Raw genomic sequence first — 24,708 nt, 5'->3', positions numbered from 1 at the left:
GTGAAATCAGGGACCTTTGCACAAGCAAAATGAATATACATATACAGAGAAAATTCCTGAAACAAACAGTTCACATTATAAAAAGACGAAGAATTGGATAAGAAATCGTTCCTCCCATTTAGAACACTGAACCAGAAGCAAATGGAAAATTAAAGGGGGTATTTTCATCTTGAGTTTCTTCTGCCATATTGTGAGCTGCAATTCAAAAACAATGGATGATCAAGCCAGATAGAAAGAAAAAATATTACACCATACCAGACTAATCTTCAAGATCACTCAGATATTTTCCATGCACTCCTGCTGTGAAGAAAGCTGCTATGTTGCTGTGTCAAGACAAACGGGTTATGGGATCCTTAAGAGCACAACAGACTCCAAAGAACAAGAATGGGTGTAATGTGCCATTTGAACATTATAGTCTCCAAAAACACAGGAAATAAAATTCCTGTAAAGAGATAGCACTTGGCTGACTGGATACAATCTGTCATATCCACCCAATTACATTTCTCTTAATTTCTGTAAAGTCTCTGTAGTTTCATAAAGCCCAACTGCTCTCAATAATGTTACTGTTAAGTCCTTAAGAATGAGCTTTCCCGCAGCAGTGATGTAATGCTACTGTAAAAGACCATTAACAGGGTTAGGGACCTGCAGGCTGAAGTCATGCTCCGGGGGGAATGGCACACAATTAGGGTCTTCAAACAAGTGAAATTCAACCAACTCCTAAGCAGTGAAGTCAGCAGAAATCCCCACACCTGCAAGTCCCTACATAAAACAAGTTCTGCTGCCCCACAAACTGAGCACACCAGAAGCCACTTGGGAGAACATTATTGTATCAGGCACATAGGCTAATCAAAGACTTACAAAGCACTCTAAAAGGACTCTCCTCATGCTAGGAATCATTAAGGCTTTCTGACCCTAAAGCAGCTGCTCAGTCACCTCATTTAGAGTAAAACCTGCAGTCTTCTCTTTATAGTAAAATAAGTGACTGCTTTGCTGGGCCACCTAAGCCAGCAGAAGTCTGGATATTGAGGAACAAACCAAGGACATTGAAAATTATTTTGCCCTTCTACTGCAAAGATCAGCAACAGCAGTGCTTGGATTTCTCCCATGCCATGTTCAGAGGACAGAGAGGGCAATTACCTACTCTTACAGGCCACCTCTCAGTCACCACTGAACTGACCAGGAAAATACAGACACCAGGAACTCCTGCAGAAATGGAAATTGCATTTCTTTAGGCAAAGCTTCAGAAGAATAAAGTGTTTCACTGTCAATCTCACTTAATAAATAAAAGCATGCCAGTCCAAGAGTACAGCATCACCTCTTCTGCCTGTGCAGAAGACCCTTAAGAAGACTGAAAATAATAAAGGAAAAGGATAAGGAAAAAAGGCAGAAACATGAAACAGATATTTGTAAGAGAAGTATCAGCACCAAGCCAGCCACAAAACAGAAGATGCAGAGGATCATACACTGTTTTGATGATCCAAATGGCACTGAAAGTAATGCCTGCAGGGCAGATGGTTGATAGCAGACTGCATTTGCAGTTGCACAAATAATTACAGAACCAAATACTTTATTTTCTCTCAAATCCTGAATGGCAAACTAGTTTAAAAATCAGCAAATTAATGAGACCTTCCTGAAAGGTTGTTGATACTATTTGCTCCAGTAAGGTTTATCTAAATGTCCTTTGTACATTAAGATTTATGACACTCATTATGTTTGGCAACGGTTCTGCAGATTAACTGAGAGCAAATGTAACAACAGGAACACATTAATATTTTTTTTTCTTAATTCCACGTAGATAATTGTTAAGATTAACTCCAGCCAAATCCTCAGCATGGCCACACAATCGCCAGAGATCAGGTTGGGAAAGCTAAAGCCCTGATAGAATTAAATCTGGCCAGAGATGTCAAGGACAGCAACACAAGCTTCTGAAAGTACATTGCCAAGTAAAGGAAGACAAGAGAAAATATGTGTCTCTCCAGAAGGAAATGGGAGACCTGGTTACCTGGGACATGGAGAGGGCTGATGTACTCAGTGACTTCTCTGACTCAGACTTCACTAGCAAGTGCTCCAGCCACACAGCTTGAGTGCAGAAGGGAAAGGCAGGGACTAGGAGAATGAAGAACTGCTCTCCATAGGAGAAAGCCAGGTTTAAGACCGTCTCAGGCACCTGGAGGTGCAGGAGTCCATGGCATCTGATGAGATGCATCTGTAGGTCCTGAGGGAACTGGCAAAAGGAGTAGCTAAGCCACCACCCATCACACTTGAGATGATGTGGCAGTCCAGGGAAGTTCCTATTGAACTCAGGCACATGGAAAATGAGGAGATGATTGGTGACAGCAAACATTGTGACAGTAAGGGCAGATCCTGCCTGAAATATCTGGTGGCCTGCTGTGACAGGGCTACAGCACTGGTGGATGAGGGAAGAGACACAAATATCATCTACCTGAACTTTTGCAAAGCATTTGACACAGTCTTGCACAACATTCTTGTCTCTAAATGGCAGTGGATTTAACAGATGGAGCCCTCAGTGGATGAGGAACTGGCTTGATGGTAACACTCAAAGAGTCATGGTCAATGGCTTGGTGTCCAAGCAGAGACCAGTCAGGAGTGGCATTCCCAGGAGTCAGTACTGGGACTAGTGCAGCTGTTGCTGACATGGACAATGAGATCAAGGACACCCTTAGTAAATTTGCCAACAATTTGTGTGGTGTGGTGACACACTGGAGGGAAGGGATGCCATCCTGAGGGACCCTGACAGGCTGGAGAGGTGGCACGGTGTGAACCTCATGAAGTTAAACAAGGCCAAGTCCAAGATCCTGCAGCTGGGTCAGGGCACAAGCACAGGCTGGGAGGAGGAGGGATTGAGCAGCCCTAAGGAAAGGACTTGAGGGTGATGGTTGATGAGAAGCTCAACAGGACCCAGCCATGTGAGCTCTCATCCCAGAAAGCCAAACATGTCCTCGCTGCATCAAAAGCAGCATGGACAGCAGGGTGAGGGAATGGGAGATTGGGATGGGAGAGTGGGATTCTCCCACTCTCTTCAGCACTCCTGAGACCCCACCTGTGTCCAGCTCGGCGGCCCACAACATAAGAAGCATATGGACCTGTGGGAGCAAGTCCAGATGAAGGCCAAAAAGAGGATCAGAGAAATGAAGCACCCTCCTATAAGGAAAGGCTAAGGGAGTTGGAGTTGTTCAGCCTGGAGAAGAGAAGGTTCAGGGGAGACCTTTTTGTGGCATTCCAGTGCCTGAAGGGAGCTACAAGAACAATGGAGAGGGACATTTTACAAGGGCATGTAGTACAGGAAACGAGAATGGCTTCAAACAGAGAGAGAGTCAATTTAGATGGGATATTAGGAAAAACATTTTTACTGTTTGGGTGGTGAGGCACTGGCAGAGGCTGCCCAGAGAAACTGCACATGCCCCATCCCTGGCAGTGCTCAAGGCAAGGCTGGATGAAGCTTTAAGCAACCTGGTCTAGTGGAAAGTGTCCCTACCCATGGCAGGGGAGTTGGAATAAGATGATCTTTAAGGTCCCTTCTGACCCAAACCATTTTATGATTCCATAACAGCATTTTGGTCTGTTTTAATTAGAACAGTTCATCAAACTAGATCTCCAATTGTTACAACCTTAGGGGTATATGAAACCAACATGTTGGTATATGAAACCAACAGCAATTGTAGAAATCAAATCTTCTAAATGTTCTACTTAGACTAAGTTTTTGAAAAACCCATCAGAGTCAGGTAAAATATATTGTTAGATCTATTGTATTGCAATTGTTAGATGCAGATGTATTAGAGGATATATAAAAACAAACACTGACCATTCTTGAGCAAATAACCCAAGAGATTCTCAGTGCTGAAGGGAACAACAGGAGCTCTGCAGATACTTCAGATATGCTTTGAAGTAATGAGATCCAGCTTTGAGTAAAATCAGAACAAAACTGTAGTCGTAGAAAAAAGAAACTACAGTTTAGGATCTGAAATGCCTAGGCTGACAGCTTTCAGTGAGGATGATAAGCAGCCAGGAAAAAATACAGTGAGATGAAAAGCAAAACTATTCCCTACAGCACATTGCATGTTTTAAATAACTGAACTACAGAGCTGCAACTACTGCCCTGGAAAGATTAGTTGAACTAATATTTGTACAGATTCATTCTCTGCAATTACACAGAACAGAACAAGACAGCATATGTGGCAGTAAAATGCAGGTAATGAAAATATCACCTACTGGAAGAGCTGGGTTATTTCTCGCCCTCCTTCAATAAACACAAACTCTGAACACAACATAAGAGAAGGAATCTATGTCCCAAAAGAGACAAGTGAATTTAATAAACATGAATGATGGAGCAGTAAAACACAATAGCCTTTGGGTGATCTATGCTAAAATTGCATTTAAAGTAGTTTGACAAGAAGTACCTGAACAGGAGTAAATTGGAAAGGAAAAAAAAAAAAAAAACCCGCTGTGACCTGGAGATACACTACCTGCAATGCAGATGGATCCAGATGACAAATGACACAACTTTCAGGAAGTGCCTTTATCAAAAACACATCGCTGCCAGCCACTGGAAAGATCCAGCCCGAGCAGCCAGGTTTCTCTCTCAGTACCAAAACCCCACCAATCTCAGCTGTTAAAACAGTAAAATATATGCACAAACAAACCAAACCCCTTAATGTACAAAGCACCCAACCACAACAAACAGTAAATTAAATGAGCAGAAACTAGGGAAAAGCATTGTCTGGATAAGGAGACTGCACTTACACATACACACACTGCAGAGCAAGAGTTCTCTGCCTGGCCACAATGATTCTCCCATTCCATTACTGCTGACTAGGTAAAAGGCATCACCCAGAACAGCTTTTTTGATGTGGAAAACACTGTAAGCCACTGTGATGAAGAGAAAACTTGCACAAGATGACTGCTGGCTCCCTTCCCTCCCTGTCCTATACATGCTCTATGAAACATGGGTTTGTCCACTTGGCAGCTACTGGGCCTATTGTACATCAAAAAGTACAACCTTCCAAGACACCTGTAAAATGAGAGTAACAAACAAGTCTTAACTCCTCTTGGAAACACCTTTGTGAAGCAAGAATGAAGTCTCACAGGTACAGTAATTAACCTAGAAACAATGGTGGCCTTTTAAATAATAACATAATTGTGAAGTGTTTAACAAACAAAACACTGATGCCAGCGATAGGGTCACTGCTGCAGGTGTTCAGTGAGGCTTCTCTCTGCAGCAGGAGTGCAAACACAGGCATGAATTTGTAGATCAAACATGCTGCTGCTGAAATGGATTATATTTGAGGTAATTCACTCATGCAGCAAAGTATTAACGGATCCCACTGCCTGTGCATGTGTTTACAAAAAAGATGGAGTTGTATTTACTGTATTTTTAAAGAAATTGTAAAATCAAGCTATCCATTTATTGAAAACATGAAGTTGAAAGAGATTATCTAGTTTACCTTTGCTGCTCTAACAATCAAAACTGAACAAAAATACAGAAATAATTGTAACTCTGATAGATGCTAGTGAATTGAAACAGCCAAGCTCCCTTTTCCTTTTTACAGGTGGTTTTACAGTTTCTATGGAATAGAGTTTCTAAGGGAAGACATGTCATTTCATGATAAATACTAACTGTGAAACAAAATATTTTGTCACTTTCCCCCCACACACATACTATCTTTATAATCCAACCTAGTACTCTTTTGTTGGAACTGAGGAAAGCAGATTTTTCATTTTGGTTTGACTTCTTTCTCTGTATTACCTTCTATACTAGTAGCAAATACTGACAATCCTGGACAACATTGTGAGAGGAAAATGAGTTTGTCAGATCTCATGGATAAGTACATGGATATGGATTTCAAGACTGGCAAGATGTTGATAGCTATCAAAAGTAGCAAACACCATTTGGTCTCTATTTTGTTCCCTACAATGAAAACTAAGTCATTATTTCTAACAGCACTCTATACAGATGAGGTATTCCATACAGCCTGATCTTCATTCTTGGGCCCTGAATCCCCAAAACCATGAATTCAATCTCATGAGAAAGTTGCCACTATCTTCACATTGTATAAAAAGATGCATATGTATAAATCCCTCCAGGCTGGAGTTTTTAATTATAAGCTCCTGAAGACAGAGGATTGTTTTCACAATGTGTATACACAGTGCCTGCACAGAAAGAGACTCTTTCTCAGATTTTAATGAATCCTAGAAAACTATAGCAAAAATAAGGCTGGGATGGTGATTTTCCTCCCCTTTAGTGAGACACAGGTATTCAATCCCAGTGATGTCTATGGCATTCAAAGATAATTTCAAAACAAGTTACATATTTAATCTTCCAATTTATCAGTTCCCTGTGTGAAGATGATCCTGTGAGGAAACAACCTGAAGAACATTGTTGTCTACTTCAAAACTAAGCTAATCCCTTTTCTTTGCTTCTGAGTGCAACCAAGTGTGGTAAATGGAATCTATTCTCAAGACCTAAGAAGCAGCAGAAAAACTTTACAACACAGGGTTTGCTGCAGCTGTGAACCCACACTGTTTGTGTACACTGAAAGCAAATTTTCTAGCTCTGTTTTCCAGTGAGTCCTTTAAAGGCCCCTTCCAACCCTATTGGAATGCACTTCAGCTTTTCTTTCCTTTCGTTACATTAAATGTTTTTCTCTACATCTGTATGTAACTCCCAGTCAAGGGAGTTTGCTTTCTCTAGTAAAAATAACTGTAGAGAGAAAATAAACAGGGGGAGAAAAACATAACATGGGATAATACTATACAGTCACATGTCATAGGATGTAATAGGAAAAGGAACAAGTAGTACGTTTTGACACATTTAGGGAAAAAAGCCTAACTTGTCCCATTCAACCCATATTTACATACTCTGGCTATACTTAATTTAACCCCAAATATGCTGGCATGCTTTATCTGTTTCAAATTGAAGAAAATATAGCCATTTTAATAGCAAAATGCACTCACTACACTTAAAGTACTTGGAAGTGTCACATCAAGTAACTGTCTCAGTATTCTTATGCAACACACCTCTTTTTGTAGCATAATAAAATATGTATATTGCATAAAATTCAATCATCTTTGGTTTTCATAAACATTAACCATGCTCACCAATTTGAATTTATACACCTAGTTTAGCACATCAGCTTGAAGTATTTCAAATAAATTAGTCAAATTTAAAACAGGTCAGGTATATGTTATTGTAGTATTTTTAGTTCCATTTTCACTATGAATTATCAGAATCCCAACTATACTTCTTTATGACTACCCTGTGACCATTTTTGTTATATCTGGCAATCATCTTCATCTGGTTCTCCTTAACTACCTCCAATGAAATTATCACTTAGTCTAATAATTACTCTGGATTATTCTCTCAACACTTCACAGTACATTGTGTGGTGCTACAAAAAGCTAAGTGAAAACACTTCATAGTACATTGTGTGGTAATGTAAAAAAGCTAAGTGAAATGCCTTGCTGCAGTGATGTATAAATGGAAAAATATTTTAAAAGCATTTCATTATTAAGGAGTGTGATAGCTTGAGAAAAGTGATACATTATCTGCTCTATCCAGCTTGATGTCTCAAGAGAAACCAGACAAGACATTATTTCCTCATATTTAAGTATATATGCATAGATATATGTGTATATATATAAAAAACAAAAATTGGAAAACTACTACTTTTTTTTCTACTACAGTGTAAAATGATCATCGTTAACTGGTATGACTCAAATGCTGGATTCTTTCAGTGTTGGGCAATTAATTGATATAGCAATTCCTTTAAGGACACACAGTTCTGCTCTGTGAGATGTATACAACATGCAAAAATGTGTGCTGCCAGCAAGAAATGAGACTTTTGAGAAAGGCTGTGGTAGAGGAGTCAAGATAGCATCCAGACTCACAGCTTCAGAGAATGTGGAATCCATGTCCCCAAAAAGTTTTGGATCTCCAGCTGAAAATCTCCTCTGCAGTATGCAGCTCATAGCTGACACAGTTACCAAATTACTGAAAAATTAAGAGCTAATGATCATGACCCAACTAATTCATATTTCTAACTGCAACTACCTTTTTCAAATTATTGTTCTGGGCTTTAAAACACTGTCACATGAATAGTCTGTGTGGTACTGCTTGAGAGCAAAGTCAGTCCCCCAGGCAAGGCATTTCCGACTCTGGAAAATCATTTTTACTTCATTTGAATCAGATTGAAAACAGGGTTTGATATATGCACCACCTAAGTTTTAGGGTTCTGATCCTGAACTGACTAACATCACTTATTAATACTGGACATAAATATTGCCATCTAGACCTGCTCAAATGGCTAAGTATTTGCACAATAAAAGCTTATAGCACACAGAATGTTAAACACCAGAATAAATGGCTGATAAAACAATCATTCATTTTTATCTTTGCTTTCCAAACTCCTTGTCAAATATTCACCAGTGCCATCAAACAGTAACCAAGGAGGAATAATAAAAAAGAAAGACACTAAGATGCTTTTTATTGTTACTTTGAAAACTCCTACGATTTGCACAAATACATTACATGAAAAAAAGAGTAACCTTGTCTTTGAAATAAAGCACACATAAGATAATTAGATTTAAAAAGCTGCATCAATTCTAAGTATTTGTTTTTCTTAAACTGGCAAGAAGCTGTCATTCGTGACTGTAACAAAATATCCAAAAGAACTAGATAAAAAAGATGTCAGCATTTATCCAATCTACTATTTTTTAAACTGTTTTTACTTAAGCATCCATTTTTCCCTTCACCATGTGCCAGTGGCTAAGCAAAAGGGAGGTTCTATAAACTGATGGACAGCTCTCACACAAAGCCACAAGTATCCTTTGCTGTTCATGTACTGCTACAGATTTTCAGTATAATATGACCTCTCAAAATAGATAAAGGACACAATACCAGCATCATATCCAAGGAATTAAGCAGTGTAATTCTCATTAAGGTTGTGCCACTAATCCCTGCACATTCTCTACTGAAAATTTATGCTAAAATTATATATTTCTAGATACTGGTAGAAATTACAGTACTCTAGAATCAGATCATAATTACATAGCATTGCAAATTGTACATTTGTCGGTTCCTAGAAACAAAATGGATAGCCAAATCTGCAATTCCAATGGCTGCTTTCATGCTAGATACAGATACTGCAGTTCACTGACCAATTAACACAAAATCTGTTTTGCTTGTCTTTTTCTTCTTCATTCTCTAAGATTCAGACATGTTATCAACCCACACAAAGACAGGGATAAGAAATAACATAGGAAAAACCTATTGACTCTACACACTGCATAGAACAGACAAATTCTCCTCTTTAAAACATAATTCAGATGTTTGAGCATAATTGGGTATCACTGGGTTTGGGTACTTTTGGGGGTGGTTTTGTGTTATTCCCTTGTTTTTTAAAGGAAGATGAACTATAGTATCACTTTGAACTTCAGCTTGTGGATTCAAGGTATGGAACTTACACAAATCTCCAATATGCAATTATACTGTGACAAGTACTGCTTCCTATGTGGTTACAACTTAATAAAAAAGCTTCAAGATAGAAAGGATAACCAGAATGTAGAATTTAGCAAACGTCACTCTTCATGTATTCAAAAAAAGTACAAATTGTTTCCCATCCCAAATGTTTTGATCATAAAATAATAAAAAAAATCTGTTTAAATGCACTTCAATTTCTGATTTCTAAACCGGTACAGCTTTAGAGAGCTACCCCTGATGCAGCCATGCCCTTGTAGCAGATTTGTTTAAGCGTGACAGAAACAGGTCCTGAGGTAATTCAAAATATTACAAGTCTTGGATTTTGTGCTTTCCATTTTTCAACAAAGAAAACAAGCCTAATTTAATTTGCTCCCATGTGCCATTTAAAAATGTAACTAAGCAGATCACAGCTGAAGTAGATCAGATTAACTGCTAAAGAAAGGTTGTGTTGACAAACTGCACAGAAAAGTTTACCAACACCTTTTGTGGATATGAAAGGCACAGCAAAAACATACAAATCTTGCCAGGAGGCTGTCTTGTGTTTAAATTTGCGAAGCAAAGGCTTGGCAGAATAAGATGTAATGCATTTTTATTGAACAAAGAGCTGTTCAGGTGCTGTGACATCCGTAGCAAAACATTACAGGAAAGGGCTTCCACCACCCTTTTCATATCTTTTTAATACCTGGCTGAAGTTGCCATTTTAATTATTCCACTTCACCTAGTATGATGCCTGTTAGCAACAATTACAGCAAAAGGAGTCTCCACTGGGGGCTGATGTGCCATGCACAGCCTTATCTCTGGACACACTTGTAAGCCTGGTACTTCCCTCCTATTAAATATTTTCAGTTAAAAAGGGTAAAATGTGAGCAGAAATATGTGATTATCAGCTTGGTTGCTGATTTCCTAGAACAGGAAGTAGATCATACCATACAACTAAAATTAAATTCAAAATATTTGGGTCTTTGTCAGAGACGGATTAAGTTATCTATCTCCCATGAAACATGTATGTTAACGTCACATTTTGTAGAAGGCAGGGAACCTCTGGAAGTTTCAGGAAAAATTTTCATTTCTGTGGGACCTGTATAATAAAATTAGACCAGAGTACTCAAACTTCAAATTCTTTCACTGACAATTCGTATAAGAGGTTTTGCCCGGTTTTGTAACGAAGAAAGATTTATGCATTTGTAATGCCTATAATAATTTCTTCAGTTGATTAATTTCAACTAAAATTAAAGAGGGTTAATATTTCTAAATCCAACAGATTTTGTAATTAAGATGGTGGCTGGATAGAGGTAAAGGCTTTAAGCAGTTTCTCTGTCAGAGGATGTTTTGGGGCTCAGCTCCATAATATGACTAGAGCAATGAGAATCCACATAGGGAACATTATGAAGGACAGCTATAGGAATTCTGCTATCTGAAATGCAGGGATCCTAGTCTTCATATGGATCCTAGGACCATTTCTTACAGATATATATATAAGAAGATTCCTTCCAACAGCAACATATTGTGAAGAAAATTTACTGGGCTCATTTTTTTTATGCATAGTTGTCACTAGCCCACTTTGGATTTGACAAAGAGCAATATAAGTGAAATAAAGAAGATAATCTTATTTGGGGGAAAGAAGGGTGGAAGTTAAAGCAAATATAATTCCATCCCCAGTCTTGCTACTGAGTTTTCATCCTGGAAAAGCCATAATTCTGTATATGCAGGGTCCCTATCAGTAACACAGGGGTAATACATCTCTTTCTTCGCAATCTCTCCCGGAGTTCCACACCAAGCAGGACACGAGGCAGTGAGTCACAAGCCTGACAGTGCACTCCAGCACAATGCCAAGGTGCATCCAGCACACCAAGGGGCTGTCCCACTGAGCTCTTGAGCCACAGCCACACTGTAAATCACCAGGAGCATGCCAGGCAAAGGAGACAACCAAATGTGTAATCAGCGAGCACGCATCCTCTCAGCTAGAGGAAGCTCTGGAACACAAAGCTGGAGATCTCTTCTAACCATATCAGATGTAATTAAACCACTTCAGGCACTGTGGGAAGCTATTTCCAAATGCATTTAAGTAAGGCAGAAAGAATGATTTTAGCTATTGGACCATTAAAAAGGAGTGAAGCTAAGATTCCCCCTTTGGGTCTAATCAAAACATACACCAGCAGATGTTTTCTTCTCCTCTCTGATAAATACATATGACTGTGTATCTTCTGGTTTCTTTATGAAACACTAATTGCCCACTGCACAGAAGGTCTAATTGATGCAGCATGTGATCACTGTTATTGGCACATTTTTCATAGCTCTAATACTTCAGTGCACAACCCATGAGTTTGTGTTTATTGCAGGATACAAGGTGAGCCATTTCAGCCTGAAGGAGCATCCACGGAATGTCACTCAGCTTCATTCTGTCAGACTCAGAGGGCTCAATTTCCTTGCTCACTCAGGACCTCTACCAAAACTGGAACAGGGTAAGGAGGTTCAGCAGAATTATGGAAATAAAGCTGGCCGGCCCAAGCTAGCTAGAAATTTATAAGACAGCAACAGCTTTCTGTATGAGAGCCTCCAAATGTGTTACCATTGTGGGATGGCGTTGCACACTACCAGTGCACCCACTCTTATCTTCACTAGTATCAAACTGGGCAGCACACAGGGTGGCTCTCTGGACTGCCAACCCACAGCAGTGACCCCAGCAGTGACCAGAGACTGTTCACCTACCCTTCTGAAGCTCTGTGTGCTGGCAAACCAGGCTGCTCTCCAGGGAACACATCTGCTCCCCCTTCTCCCACCTGCTGACAGAAGGACCTCCTCCTGAGTTTGGAATCTACTGTAGAAAGACTGCTGCTGACAGTTCTTGGATGGCAGCAGAGACCTAGAATCCTGCTCAAATATTTATCTGCTTTATGATTATTGAAAGATTTAATTTAAGAAGAGCTGGAAGATTATAAGAAATACTGCCACTGACTGTCAAATTTAACACAAGCCACACTATGTGCAGGCACTCTCCCAGCAGCACATCAACTGTTCTCCCAAAACCAACATCAGCCAGGTACAGAGGACACACATAAAAAAGAACCACAGAAACAAGGAAAACAAGCTTCTTTAAGTATTGAGTATCATTAGGAAACAGAGGCAGGCATTTAATGATGTAAAAAGAAAACAAATGCCTTCACTTCCCAAAGTAAATAACTCAGGGATTTATTAATAATGGCTCAATCACTGCTAGTCATAGACCTATTCTAATGGCATGAAAACAAAAAAAAAATAGAAACAGTATCATAGCCATGTCATGAAAAATTAGCAACAAGACAGATGTCATCAAGTGCAAAGTGAAAAGCAAAACCATACAGAACAACATCCTTCTGTTCACTCTTTATTGCAATATGTGCTCGTGTTTGGCACTGTTCATCCAAGACCACAGCAAATGCAATATTGCACAGCTGGCTATAAAATAAAACCCTTTGGGCTGAATTTTCAGCCCAACACACAGACATTTACTTTGAGGATGCTTCACAATGTCAACTGGGCATATTTACAGTCCATCACACAATGCAGTGAAAATCTCTGTGTCCCTAATGTATCTTACATCTTTTTTCAGAATAAGCTTTTTCAGAAGAAAAGTAGTTGGTTTTGCCAAAGAACACATAAAAACTACATTATGTTGCATGCTGTTTGTCATTTTGTCTCGGCAGCACAACAGTCCTCCTCCCTTCTCATTCCACCACATTAAGTATTTTCAACAGAATCTGAGCACTCTTGAAAATCCAGCCATAGACAGCCATAGCATTCCATCCTTTGAAAGACCTATACCAGCCTAAAGATAAAATACAGCTATTCTGCTTGGTTTTAAACCTTCTGTTTCAAAACTTTATATTTTAACAGAATACAACAAGCAATAAACTGGGATAGTCATTCCCAGTGAGCTCCCAGTGATCTCCCAGTTGTTTATCTCCTTCAATTTGGTTATAGCTTACACTATTTGATGATATATCAATGAAAGGACAGCTTTCAGAAACTACAGCTATTGTAAGTAAAATTAATTTCCTAAACTTTTAAAATATTTTCTTCCAAGTCTAGAGTTCACTGGATTCTCTTACCAGAAATCTTTGTAAGAGAACACCAATTTATCAAATCCAAAGTTTATAAAATTAATGACCTCCACAGTTTCAGAACAAAATTTTGGGCCCAGCACACATCAACAAATAATCTGAAAATCCAGGCACTCATCTGAGGTATTAGAAACACCTTTCAAAGAATGAAACAAGGAGCAGAGACTTGAACACCTGAACTTGCTTATCCCACTTTCCATCTTATGCAAAGATACCTCCACATTTTTTTCCAACAGAATAATCTGGAAATCACTCTGACTCAAGGTGCACAGGATATGAGGACTTTTTTCCTTCCAATACTACTCAGAACAACCTACATCTTGCAAATCCTAAGGCAATTTTATTAAATTAATAAAAAACAGTGGGTGCCCAGGAACAATAACAGGAAGAAAAAAGGGAGGAAAGGAAGGACAGAGGAAAGGAAGGAAGGAAGCTAGGAAGGACTTTTAATTTCAATTAAATTTCTCCTGTGCTGGTTTTTCTTGATCTTCAAATTCTGAGAATGATATTCAAGCCCCAAGGAGGTAATTAAGAATTTTTCAAGCTGTATCAAGACTGCCAGAATACTGAAGTATATCATTATTTGAAATAGCCAACATTTAAAAGGCATCTTCCAGGATGCCTCAAACTTCTAGCAATGTTATGATCTTTTTGTTCTGATATGATGGCCCAGTTTCTCTGGGTATTAATAAAGTATTTCTTAAATAATATACCTGGCAGATCCAAGAATTATCCTAGTGTTCTGAAAAGCCAGAGCCTAGATTAGGTGGCTCATAGGTGGCTAGTGCTCTTTTAATAACCAAAACATGAATATTCTTATTTCAGACCAGATGATGATTCTACATTAAAAGTTATATTCCCATTGTGAACTGTGCTGTGGCAGATTCCCATCTGTAAACAATTCCTAGCTGTAAACAATCTAACACATATACTGGAAACAATTTAAATGTGGCAGTCCCCAGCTCCTCCCAGACTGAACTGCACCTTGCTCGAAGGAGTGAATCACTTGTGCATTTCTGATGTGACCCATTACCAGTGATCTGGAAAAGGGGATCAAGGGTTCCCTCAGTCAGTTCACAGGTGACACCAAGCTGGTTGGGAGGGTTGATCTGCTGGAGAGCAGAAGGCTCTGCAGAGGGATCTGGACAGGCTGGATTGATGGGCCAAGACCAGCAGCAGGAGGTTCAACAAGGCCAAGTGCTGGGTCCTGTCCTGGGGTCACAATGACCCCAGGCAGTGCTACAGGTCAGGGAGGAGTGGCTGGAAAACTGTCCAGTGGAAAAGGAGTGGGGGGGCTGCAACACAGGCTTAACATGAGCCAAGTGGCCAAGGTGGCCAATGGCATCCTGGCCTGCATCAGCAATAGTGTGGCCAGCAGGAGCAGGGCAGGGATTGTCCCGTGCTGGGCACTGGTGAGGCCACACCTCAAGTGCTGTGTCCAGTTCTGGGCCTCTAAGTTGAGAAAGGACATTGAGGAGCTGAAGCAAGTCCAGAGAAGGGAAATGGGAGCTGGTGGAGGGTCTGGAGCCAAATCCTGTGAGAAGCAGCTGAGGCAGCTGGGGGTGTTCAGCCTGGAAGAGGCTCCGGGGACCTTACTGCTCTCCACAATTACCTGAAAGGAGGCTGTAGCCAGGTGGAGGTTCCTTCTCCCAAGCAATTAGCAATAGGATGAGAGGAAACAGCCTCAGAGTTGTGCCAGGTCAGATTTAGGTGAGATATGAGGAAAAATTTCTTCACTGAAACATTTGTCAAGCCTTGGAACAGGCTGTCCAGGGAAGTGGTGGTGTCACCATCCCTGGAGGTATTTAAAAGCTGTGTAGATGTGGCCCTTAGGGACACGGGTTAGTGGTGGGCTTGACAATGTGGGATAAATGGCTGGACTTGATGATCTTGGAGATCTTTTCTGACCAAATGATTTTATGATGGCAGAGATGTAACAATATGCCACATACAGAGGCACATGAGCTCTGCCTTAAGAACAATAAAACAATGTTAATGGTATTCTGGAGCAAACACAGAAAGTTTCTCTAAAACTTTATACTTGACTTTTTAAATCTGCAGCAACAGCCAGTGGAGTGATTTAAGATTCAGTAACCTGGAAGAGTCTATTATCAAGGTCTAACTCAATGGTGTGTAGAGACACCTTTAAAGTTATTTAACATTGCTCTGCAGATGCAGTGTCCCAAAAGACGCATTATTCACCCATACAACTGAGCTTAAGTTTCAGCACAGAAGACTTGAAGCAATTCCTAGGTTTGCAAAACACTGTTTAATGGAAATTCACATTCCTGGCTTGAGTATTGGAATTTATATCTGCCAAAAATAGTGAGATGAATTCCAGGGTACAGTATGTGTCTTAGTCTTTTGGTTTCCACTCAGCCTGATCCGAGCAGTTAGTCTAAGTCATTGTCTGGACAAGTTATCTACTCTTTAATTTCCACAGTACATTCAATAATTTCCTCAAATTTTCAGAAGTGAGAATTGCAACGTGATGCAATGTAATTTGTTTTTGTTTCTGTTACTGCAGCCAAGTGAAAATGCTGCTGTAGTAAGTAACATGGGCTAGCAACAACCTGCTCTGAAAAAAAAAAAAAAAACAGACTTGTTTTCCTTATGTTTCTTGCTGTAGCACAGGAGTAGCTAATGCAAATTCCTAGCCTTTAACTTCATTTTGCTTTCAAACTGATACCAAATTTGAAAGACAGGACTGTTCAGATCCCTTCCCTAACTGTAGATCAAATACCAATGTACTTGTATTTTACTTGCAAATACAACTTCCATCTTAGTCATCATTTGCACCTAATCAAGGAATTTCTTCATCTTGTAATATCTCATCTGCTGGTAGTTAGAACTGTGATTGGAATTGAAATTACCATTAAAAACTTCATGCTGTGGTTTCATTACCTGTGTCAAATGAGTTACAGTAATCATGAATTATGATATTCACAGGCTTGTGTTAACATGCATCACAACAGGGATCACGAGGTTTCCACTGAAATTTGCAATTCAAGACTTAATTTCCATAAACATCTGAGAATCCAAGCTAGAACTCAACTTCAAGAAAGAATGACTGGGGCACTTGCTTTGTCAGAGAGCAAGGTAAGTGTGTCACTCACAAGCACATTGTGATATTCATGCATTACGCATCACTCACCCTTATTTGCTCAGCTAAAACATGAGCTCAGAGAAAGGGATGGCACCAGTCTAACCTCCTTCTAAGTCAGAAAGGCTCTGGTGCCACCTCTTTGTGACAGCTCCCTGCAAGCAACCACACAACTGCACGGATGGCAGAGGGCAGCCTTAGTCCTGCTCATCCTGCAGCATCCCTGCTTTCAGGGGGAAGGATGCTGGTCTGAATGTACAAAATCAGCACCAAAGCTGCAAAGTTCTTGTCCTGGCAGAAGCAGTTACTCTCCTCTTCTCTGCAGGGCCTACTGTATTTCTGTGAAGGAGGAAGTGTTTTCAATTGGGTCACCATTTCTCTTTAAGGATAAAAAAATAGATAAATAAGTAATCAAGTTATTAGCAATACAAAAGTATGAAACCTACTTCTGCTGCAATCACTGAAAGGGAAAGGAAAGATATCTTTTAGTTTCTTATTAACATAAAAGAATAAAATACAAAACCATCTAAAAAGTAATTTAATTATGGAGCAAACCATGCTTTTAAATGTCACGAAGCTACACAACATAAACGTAAACTACAAAAATTACATTGCCATCAAGTGTTAGATGAAACAACCTGGCATAAAATAACTATGTCAAGAAAAAAAGTTTCATCTTTTATGATGTGTACTCATCCAAAATAATTCTTCCAGTCTTTCTACCTTCTCCCACTGTTGCCTTTGTACACTCTATACACCCTTCCCTGAGAGCACATTTCCTTATCTAAGTCAATATCCCCTGACTTCCCATTTTCTTAAGAACAGATATTTCAAAGAAGCTAATGATCATATGCCTGCAATAAAAACAAAAGCAAAAAAAAAAAAAAAAACATGCCAGCAATCACCCTGAGCTTTCCACTTGCATTTTGCGCCCCTGCCTTGTACCTGCCTTCTAAACTGAAAATTTTCCAGCCTGAAGACTGCCTTGCTGTATACCTGCATATTATTAGCATTATGTAAATGACAGCAAGGCCCAAAGAGGTGTTACACTCTCAGCTGAGAGTGCTCAGAACTTGCTGGTTATCATCATCGCCCTGCCATTACATCAAGATAAAAGAGATTGCAAAAACTTGGGAAAACAGTTCTTCTGTCCCTGCCACCCCCGGTGCATAACACAGACCTGTAACCAAGAAGGGCATCTCCTAGTCCCAGTTACTGGGTTTCACATACTACAGGAATAAAATGTTCAGCAGTAAGTGAGATACAAAATAAACATCAATTGCAATATCCATGCTTAAGGCATTAATCTTTGAATACACCACTGCAAACACTGAAATTAATTCTCAATAATCTACAAAATAAATAATTTCAGATTTAAAAAAATCACAGAGGTACTAACTACTTAAGTAACACAATGAGAAGTTGGGATGGATTTCTTTAAGAGCTACAAACAATAAAATACAAATTAAATAGCAAATGTTTACAGAGAAGGGTATCTTCTGCAGGCACCATACAGCTGGCAAGACAGAATTCTATTTTCATGATTAATCTCAAGGTAGGAAAAAGAACAGAAGAAGAAGCAGGAAGAGCAAGATGTAGGGAAAATGGCAAAAAGAAATCTGTTCATTGGTAGAAAGAACAGAAAAGCATGAATTAGAAAATAAGTCATTAGTGTGAGAGGAAGAAAAATGAGGAGGAAGTGTGAAAAGAATCCAGCTCTCTAGAATGGCAATTTTTAGTTACTAGCTAAAAAGTACCACCTTCCAGAAAAACTGCTGCTTGCATGTCTAAATGGATGCCACTCCAGGGAATGTCCAAACAGCTTCAGGCATAAGAATCAAAACTGTCCGACTCAGAGAAGTACAAGAGGAGAGACGTTACATTTCATATCCACTTCCCGGCTGTGATCCAAATCTGGCACAGATGGCTTGTAAATGATTGTCACTGCCAGGAACCTGCAAATGATTGTTGCTACCAGAAATCCACTGGTCTGTGAAAAAATCAGTTTTCATCTCAATCTGGCTGCTGATACCGCAAAGGTGGTGGGGGCTGGCCATGCTCTGGGACAACTGGTGCATCACTTACTGTCATAAGGCCTGTGCAATGGGTGGCAAAGCCCCTTCAACCCATTTCTTAAATCCATCTCTGGCACACTGCAAAGCACAAGATAGCGAGGTTTCACACCCAGCTCTGCAGCTCTTCTCCCTTGAGCCTTGTCCCATTTCCATTTAAGCCAACACCCTGCAACCTCCACGGTTTGGGATACTTATTTTCCTCACCTCTCTTTTCTGCCTGGTTGATTTAGGCTACCAGCTTCGGGGTAGCAATTGCCTCTGACATCTCCCTCACACTGATGATGGGCAAACCACCACAGCAGGAACACTCCATGCAAGAGCACAGAGTTCCATTAAGGAGGAGCTCTAGCTTAAATGTTTTAAAAGCACATGACCAGGCTAATTTTATACACTGAATAGCCTGAGACAAGACAGCCTGTTTCAGAGAAGAGGACAGACACAGTGTTTGAACTCCTTTCTTTAAAAAAAGCAGCTCTTGTAAATTATCTATGCCATTCCCTACGGCAGGAGGCTGGGAGTGAGCCTGCCTGCATTGCAATGCTCTCAGTCACAAACCGCACCTTGCAGCAAGGTGAGCCCTCCACCTGCACTGCTGCCTTCACAATGCCACAATTTAAGGGTTTATAATATCCCACTACCTCAACAACATGCACAGAAATGAGTGTCTTCAAGGCCATTTTTGTTCCAGGACTTGTTTACACATCACACTCTCAGAAATCTTCTTATCTGCCCTAATTGCAATGATTCATGAATTTACAACCCAGCTGTGCTCCACAATTTTCTTCCAACTGTAATCCTTCCCTTTGCAAGTAAATAACTTGTGACTGTTTATAGCTGCAATATCTAAGCACAGCCTTAAAACTTCAGAGCAAATTCATGAAAGCTACAAAAATTGAGCATAATAAAACCTGTCACAAACAAAAATAATGTGCATTATTACCACCATCATGTACATTTCAAGACATATTGTGCCACTGCAAATGCAGGCTGTGTGATCTGCTCTCTTCAGCGCCTTCAGTGCCCTCAGTGCCAAGTGCCAGGCCCCACCAGGGCACAGTTCATGGGGTCCCCTCTGGCCATGGCAGGTTTATCCACACAAACCAAGGCTCAGCAGCAGCACACATACTTTACAGAGTACTCTGAGGACTTGCATTGAATTGATTCCTGTGTGGATTGGGTTTTTCAGCTGGTGGCGTTTAGATATTTCTCATGGAACAGGTTAGCTGGTTGTGTAAATGCTACTTTTAAAGTTACAGGATCAAGATTTATTGTTAAAGAAGCAGCTGAAAACATAAGAACAAATAATAATAATAGAGACAGGGGCCTTACTGTAACTGAGTTTACTGATACTTTCATCTTACCTAGCAGCAGTTTTATTTGACTGCAGTTTTATAGTATGAAGAATGTCTTCACTTATTCAAGACACACTAGCATAAAATAAAAACGAGTATGTTATATTTAAGATATGCTATAAATTAAAAATGACTTCAAGAAAAATATATTAAACAAAAACATACTTTTGAATAAAAAACCTGAACTCCTGTGAATTTAATGATTCCCAGACACTTCTGCATTGTATTTTCTACTAGAAACTGCTGAAGGATACCAAAGGAAAACACTACTATGCTTGAGAACATAATTCCTCAAGAAGCTACACCTTACTCTTCCATTGCAAACCACTTTTGGGGCTGGGAGCAGCTACATGGACTGCAACTGATTTTTTTTTTAATTGCATCTAAACTATTTTGACCCTTTGTAATAAAGAGCAGAGACACTGTTAAAAGCAGGTACAATTTAAAGAATTCCTAGCTCATTGTACCTCGTGTGCAGCTTCATATAAGTGCTTAATTACATACTTAAATTTCTATCTATGATATGTGTTTCATGAAAATAAATGCAATATATTTACTTTTAAAAAACAGCTTCCCAATTATTTTTCATAATGTTAGTGAAATGAAATCTCATCCTATGACTATTAACATTTCAAAAGCAGAATACTTAAGAGAGGATGAAAAGACATAAGGGCAAAACACTGAAATCACAAACTCACAAATAATATGAACCTTTTATTGACCTCAGCATGAGCTAGCACTGACACTGAAAAAATTGCCTACTCTTTTTTGTTAATTCACTCAAAATGTTTTCAGCATCTTAAAAGGGGAAGTGTAAGTTTGTAAGTTGTGGACATGCAGGTGGACTGCTTAATGAATTGTACATGACACACATGGAACTGACTCCCTCTGGCTCATTTCACTTGAAAGGAAAAATATGACATTTTACTAGTGGAAATACAAGCCTTCTCTGCTTGAGTTAATTCAGATATATAGCTGCACATATGTTCCAGTGCCAGGATACATCTTTCCAGACTTCAGCATGCCCAGCAGCCTATGCTCTGTCCCCCACACAAGCAGCAGTGACACTCTTGGCTGTCACATGCCACCCAGACCATAAAGAAGGTGCTGAACCTCCCTCTGGGTTCTGAGAGTCAGCAACCATTGAACTCACCACAGTAAACAAGAATGTGAAGCAAGAGGGCAGATAAGCATGGAGCATTTTGCTCTCAGAGAGAAGATGATCTGTTCCAAGAGGTGCACATCAGGTCTCTCCTTCTCCTTGTATATTTCACTCCCTCGAAATGGTACTTTGACCTAATTTACTCATACAGTGCTTTCACATGTAAATTCAGTCACACATGCATTCAGAAATCATTGCTTCCTGGCCATGTATGTTTAGGGGATCTTGGAAGATGCTTCACACATGCAAGTCTAATAAGATTTGCAACGATATACCTCTAACTCAAAAATTACCTCTGAAGACTGAAAAATAAGTCAGCTTCTCAAGAGAACACTGTTAGAAGCCTAAATAAAGACACTTCAGAGCAGAACTGTGGTTTGGTTGCCTTTTGGTTTCGAGCAGTCCTCAGCAGTTTCTGACCATAAACACATCATTAACATTCAAGAATAACATTATATTAGAAAATCTGAGAGTATCATCAAATCTGTGTTTCTCTGAGATTTGCTGCTTTGTCTCCCTTTGTTCGTGCTGCACTGAGCAGAAATAGAAATGTTTTACTTCCTTCTTTGAGGCCACTGCTATAAAACCCCTCAGCAAAGTTTTGGCATTGGCCTCTGCAGAGCCTTGTGTACAGTGAGAGAAGAGAGGAACTCTTCCACTGCTGCTGGGATTAACCATGAACAACTGTTCCTCTGGTATTTCTGTCCTCATTACAAGGCTTCAAATTGCATCAGAATGCATCCACTAGTCATTTTTGAAGCCTTATTGCCAATTCCTTACATCTTTTCAAAATGCATGGGCTTAAAGTGCTATTGCTGAGAGAGTGGCAATATTCTTAGATTCATTGTAATCATGCTTCTTTCTTTCTTTCTAATTCTTCTACTGATTTGAGCTATGATGTGCACATATCAAAATAGGAGAGTTCCACTTGTGCAGTTATCTTAGGGCTTTTTTTCTCTGTATTACGGAGTGATGTATTTGTGTTCATGTTGCATTTATTGTGGCACATGTCTGCTACAAGCACTGTCAATAAGAATGTGGCAAACTACAACTGACCTGCTTAAGCAGCTGTCCTGCTTTTAAAGTGCACTCTGCATATATTTTTAATTCCAACAAAAATAAAAGGTTTATCACAGAATCCACTAGGTTGGAATAGACTGCTGAAATCATTGAGTCCAACCTATGACTGAATACTATCGTGTTAACCAGACCACGGCACTGAGTGCCACATCCAGTCGTTCCTTAAACACCTCCAGGGATGGTGACTCCACCACCCCTGCCCTGGGCAGCTCATTCTAATACCCAATCATCCTTTTTGTGAAGAACTTTTTCCTTGTGTCCAACCTAAACCTGGCGCACCATAAGACTGTGTCCTCGTTTCCTATGTTACTGTATCTACCTTGTTTCACTTACAACCAAACAAATGAAAGAAACATGCTTCCTGTCGTTTTCAGAGCACCTTGTTAAACCCCTCGTGATTTCCTTCTGTAAAAATTCAGCTTGAAAAAGACACTTTAACGAAAACTAAAAATAAAACCAAACAAACTCATAATGTTAATGTACTCAGAATAGCAGATTCGGAAAGGGGTCTATTACTAGAACAGCCCATCCCGCTCGCAGCGAAATATCTGGCTCGGTTTCCCCTCAGTCCGGCAAGTCTGACACCAACTATTCCCTCCATCCAGCCGCGGATGCTCCCACTCCACACCTGGGCTCTCGGGGTAGGGCACGGCTGCAGGGCTGGAAGGACAGGGGGCTCCGCGCACCCGAGGCCGACTCCGCTGACGCACGGGGCTCCCGGGCCGCCGCCGCCGCGCCGCGGCCCCCGTAGCTTATGGCAACGGCGGAGCCAATGGCAGCCGCGGGCCGGGCGCTGCCATGGCGATCCCGCTCCCCGCCATGGCGGCACCGCCGGCCGCGGCCGCCCCGCGCATCGCCCGCCCGCAGCCGCGCTCCCGGAGCCGCCGCCGGCGGGGACAGCGCGGGGCCGGCGCCCGAGGCGCGGTAGCCGCCACCGACAGCGCAGCGCTCCGCCCGCGAGCCGGGGCCGCAGGGCAGGACAGCTCCGCGCTCTGCCCGCTCCCCGCGGGGCTGACAGCTCGCCCCGAGAGCAGCCCCCGAACTTCGCAGAGCGGCACCGACTCGAAGTTGGGAGGCGGGACCGGGCGCTCCCGGACCGGGCCGGCCCGCGATCCGCTCCCCCGAGCGGGACCCACCACCTCCCGGCTGCGCCCCGGGGAGGTCTGGCCGCCCCGGCCTCGCAACTGAGCTGCGGGCTCCGGCGGGGACCCCTCGAGTGGCAGCGGCTCCTGCCCAGGGGCATCCCCGGTGCCTCCGCCCCACCCGCCGCCTCCTGCGGGGTCTCCCTCTACCTGTAAGGGATCCAGTCCGCCTGGTGCCGCGAACTCATCTCTCCCCGGCGGCGCTGCCCGGAGCCGAGGAGGCGGACGCGGCCGCTGCTGCCCGAATCGGAACCCGCCACGGCGCGGCCAGCATCCTCCGTCCGGGCGGGGGCGGGCGGCGCGCCGGTTATCCCGGCAGCGGCCGCAGAAACATCCCCCCGGGGAGGGCTCCCAGCGGCGGGCTGGGCTGCATGGGGAGGGGGCGGCCGGGGGCAGCGGGAGGCGGCTCCCAGCCCTTCCTCCCTGCCCGGAGCGGCGGCTGAGTCGCGCACCGGAGCGGGGAGGGGCGAGGGAAGGGCCAGCGGCGGGCAGGGAAAGGCAGGGCAGCAGCGCTGCGTCCCCGCTGCCGCTACCCGCCCGCCCCCCCGCTGCCGCCGCCGCCGCCGCCGCCGCCCTCCGGCATCGCCCGGGCGAGGCGGGTCCCGCCGAGCCGAGCCGAGCTGAGCCAACCCGAGCCTCCCTCCGTGCCGGGCCCGCCCCTGCCCCGTCAGCCGCGCCGCCGCTGGGCATATGCGGGCGGCGCGGACGCGGGTAAGGGGCACGGGCTGCGCTCGGCACGGCACGGCACAGCACGCCCTGGCATCGGCAGAGACCGAGCCATGAGTCGGGCGCTGGCCGGGCAGACCTCGGCTGACCGGGGCGTGGAGAGGTGCGAGGGGAGCGCAGCCTGCACGCAGGCTCCTCTCAACCTAGCCCACCGCCAAAATGTATAAATTGCAGCAACTCAGCCCAAAATGGTCGAGGAACCAAGGCCTGGGGGCTGTTAGTAAGAGTTTACTGCGGCCCCTAAGGGAGAATCCATGGTTTCGGTTTGCCAGCAGCGGACTGATGCCTTGCAGTGATGACAGCTTTTGGGATCTGGTGGTCGCAGCCGCCTGTGCTAGCCCTGGCACGGCCGCGAGCACCGGCAGCTCTCCTGGGAAAACCATGGTGGGAAGCTGAGGCTGGCTGGGAGCAGAGAACAGTCACAGCACCCTAAGGAACCCACCTTTTGCTACACGGGCGTAGTACAGGCCAC

General features: G+C 42.2%; 1 protein-coding gene across 3 annotated transcripts in view; it reads right to left on the bottom strand.

Moving 5' to 3' along the window:
• Positions 1–24,025, bottom strand: part of TUB (TUB bipartite transcription factor) — a 90,098-nt gene extending 66,073 nt beyond the window's left edge. For all 3 annotated transcript variants that reach the window (XM_053979594.1, XM_053979595.1, XM_053979596.1), the window contains exon 1: positions 23,661–24,025. In XM_053979594.1, the coding sequence (XP_053835569.1) occupies positions 23,661–23,698 (38 nt within the window). In that variant the 5' untranslated portion in view covers positions 23,699–24,025. The remainder of the gene's footprint in view (positions 1–23,660) is intronic.
• Between the last annotated feature and the right edge of the window lie 683 nt (positions 24,026–24,708).

This window comes from Vidua macroura, chromosome 6 (assembly GCF_024509145.1).
Source record: "Vidua macroura isolate BioBank_ID:100142 chromosome 6, ASM2450914v1, whole genome shotgun sequence".
Classification (NCBI taxonomy): domain Eukaryota; kingdom Metazoa; phylum Chordata; class Aves; order Passeriformes; family Viduidae; genus Vidua; species Vidua macroura.
Note: the sequence above shows the minus strand (reverse complement) of the source record. Positions and strands in the feature narration are given on the sequence as shown.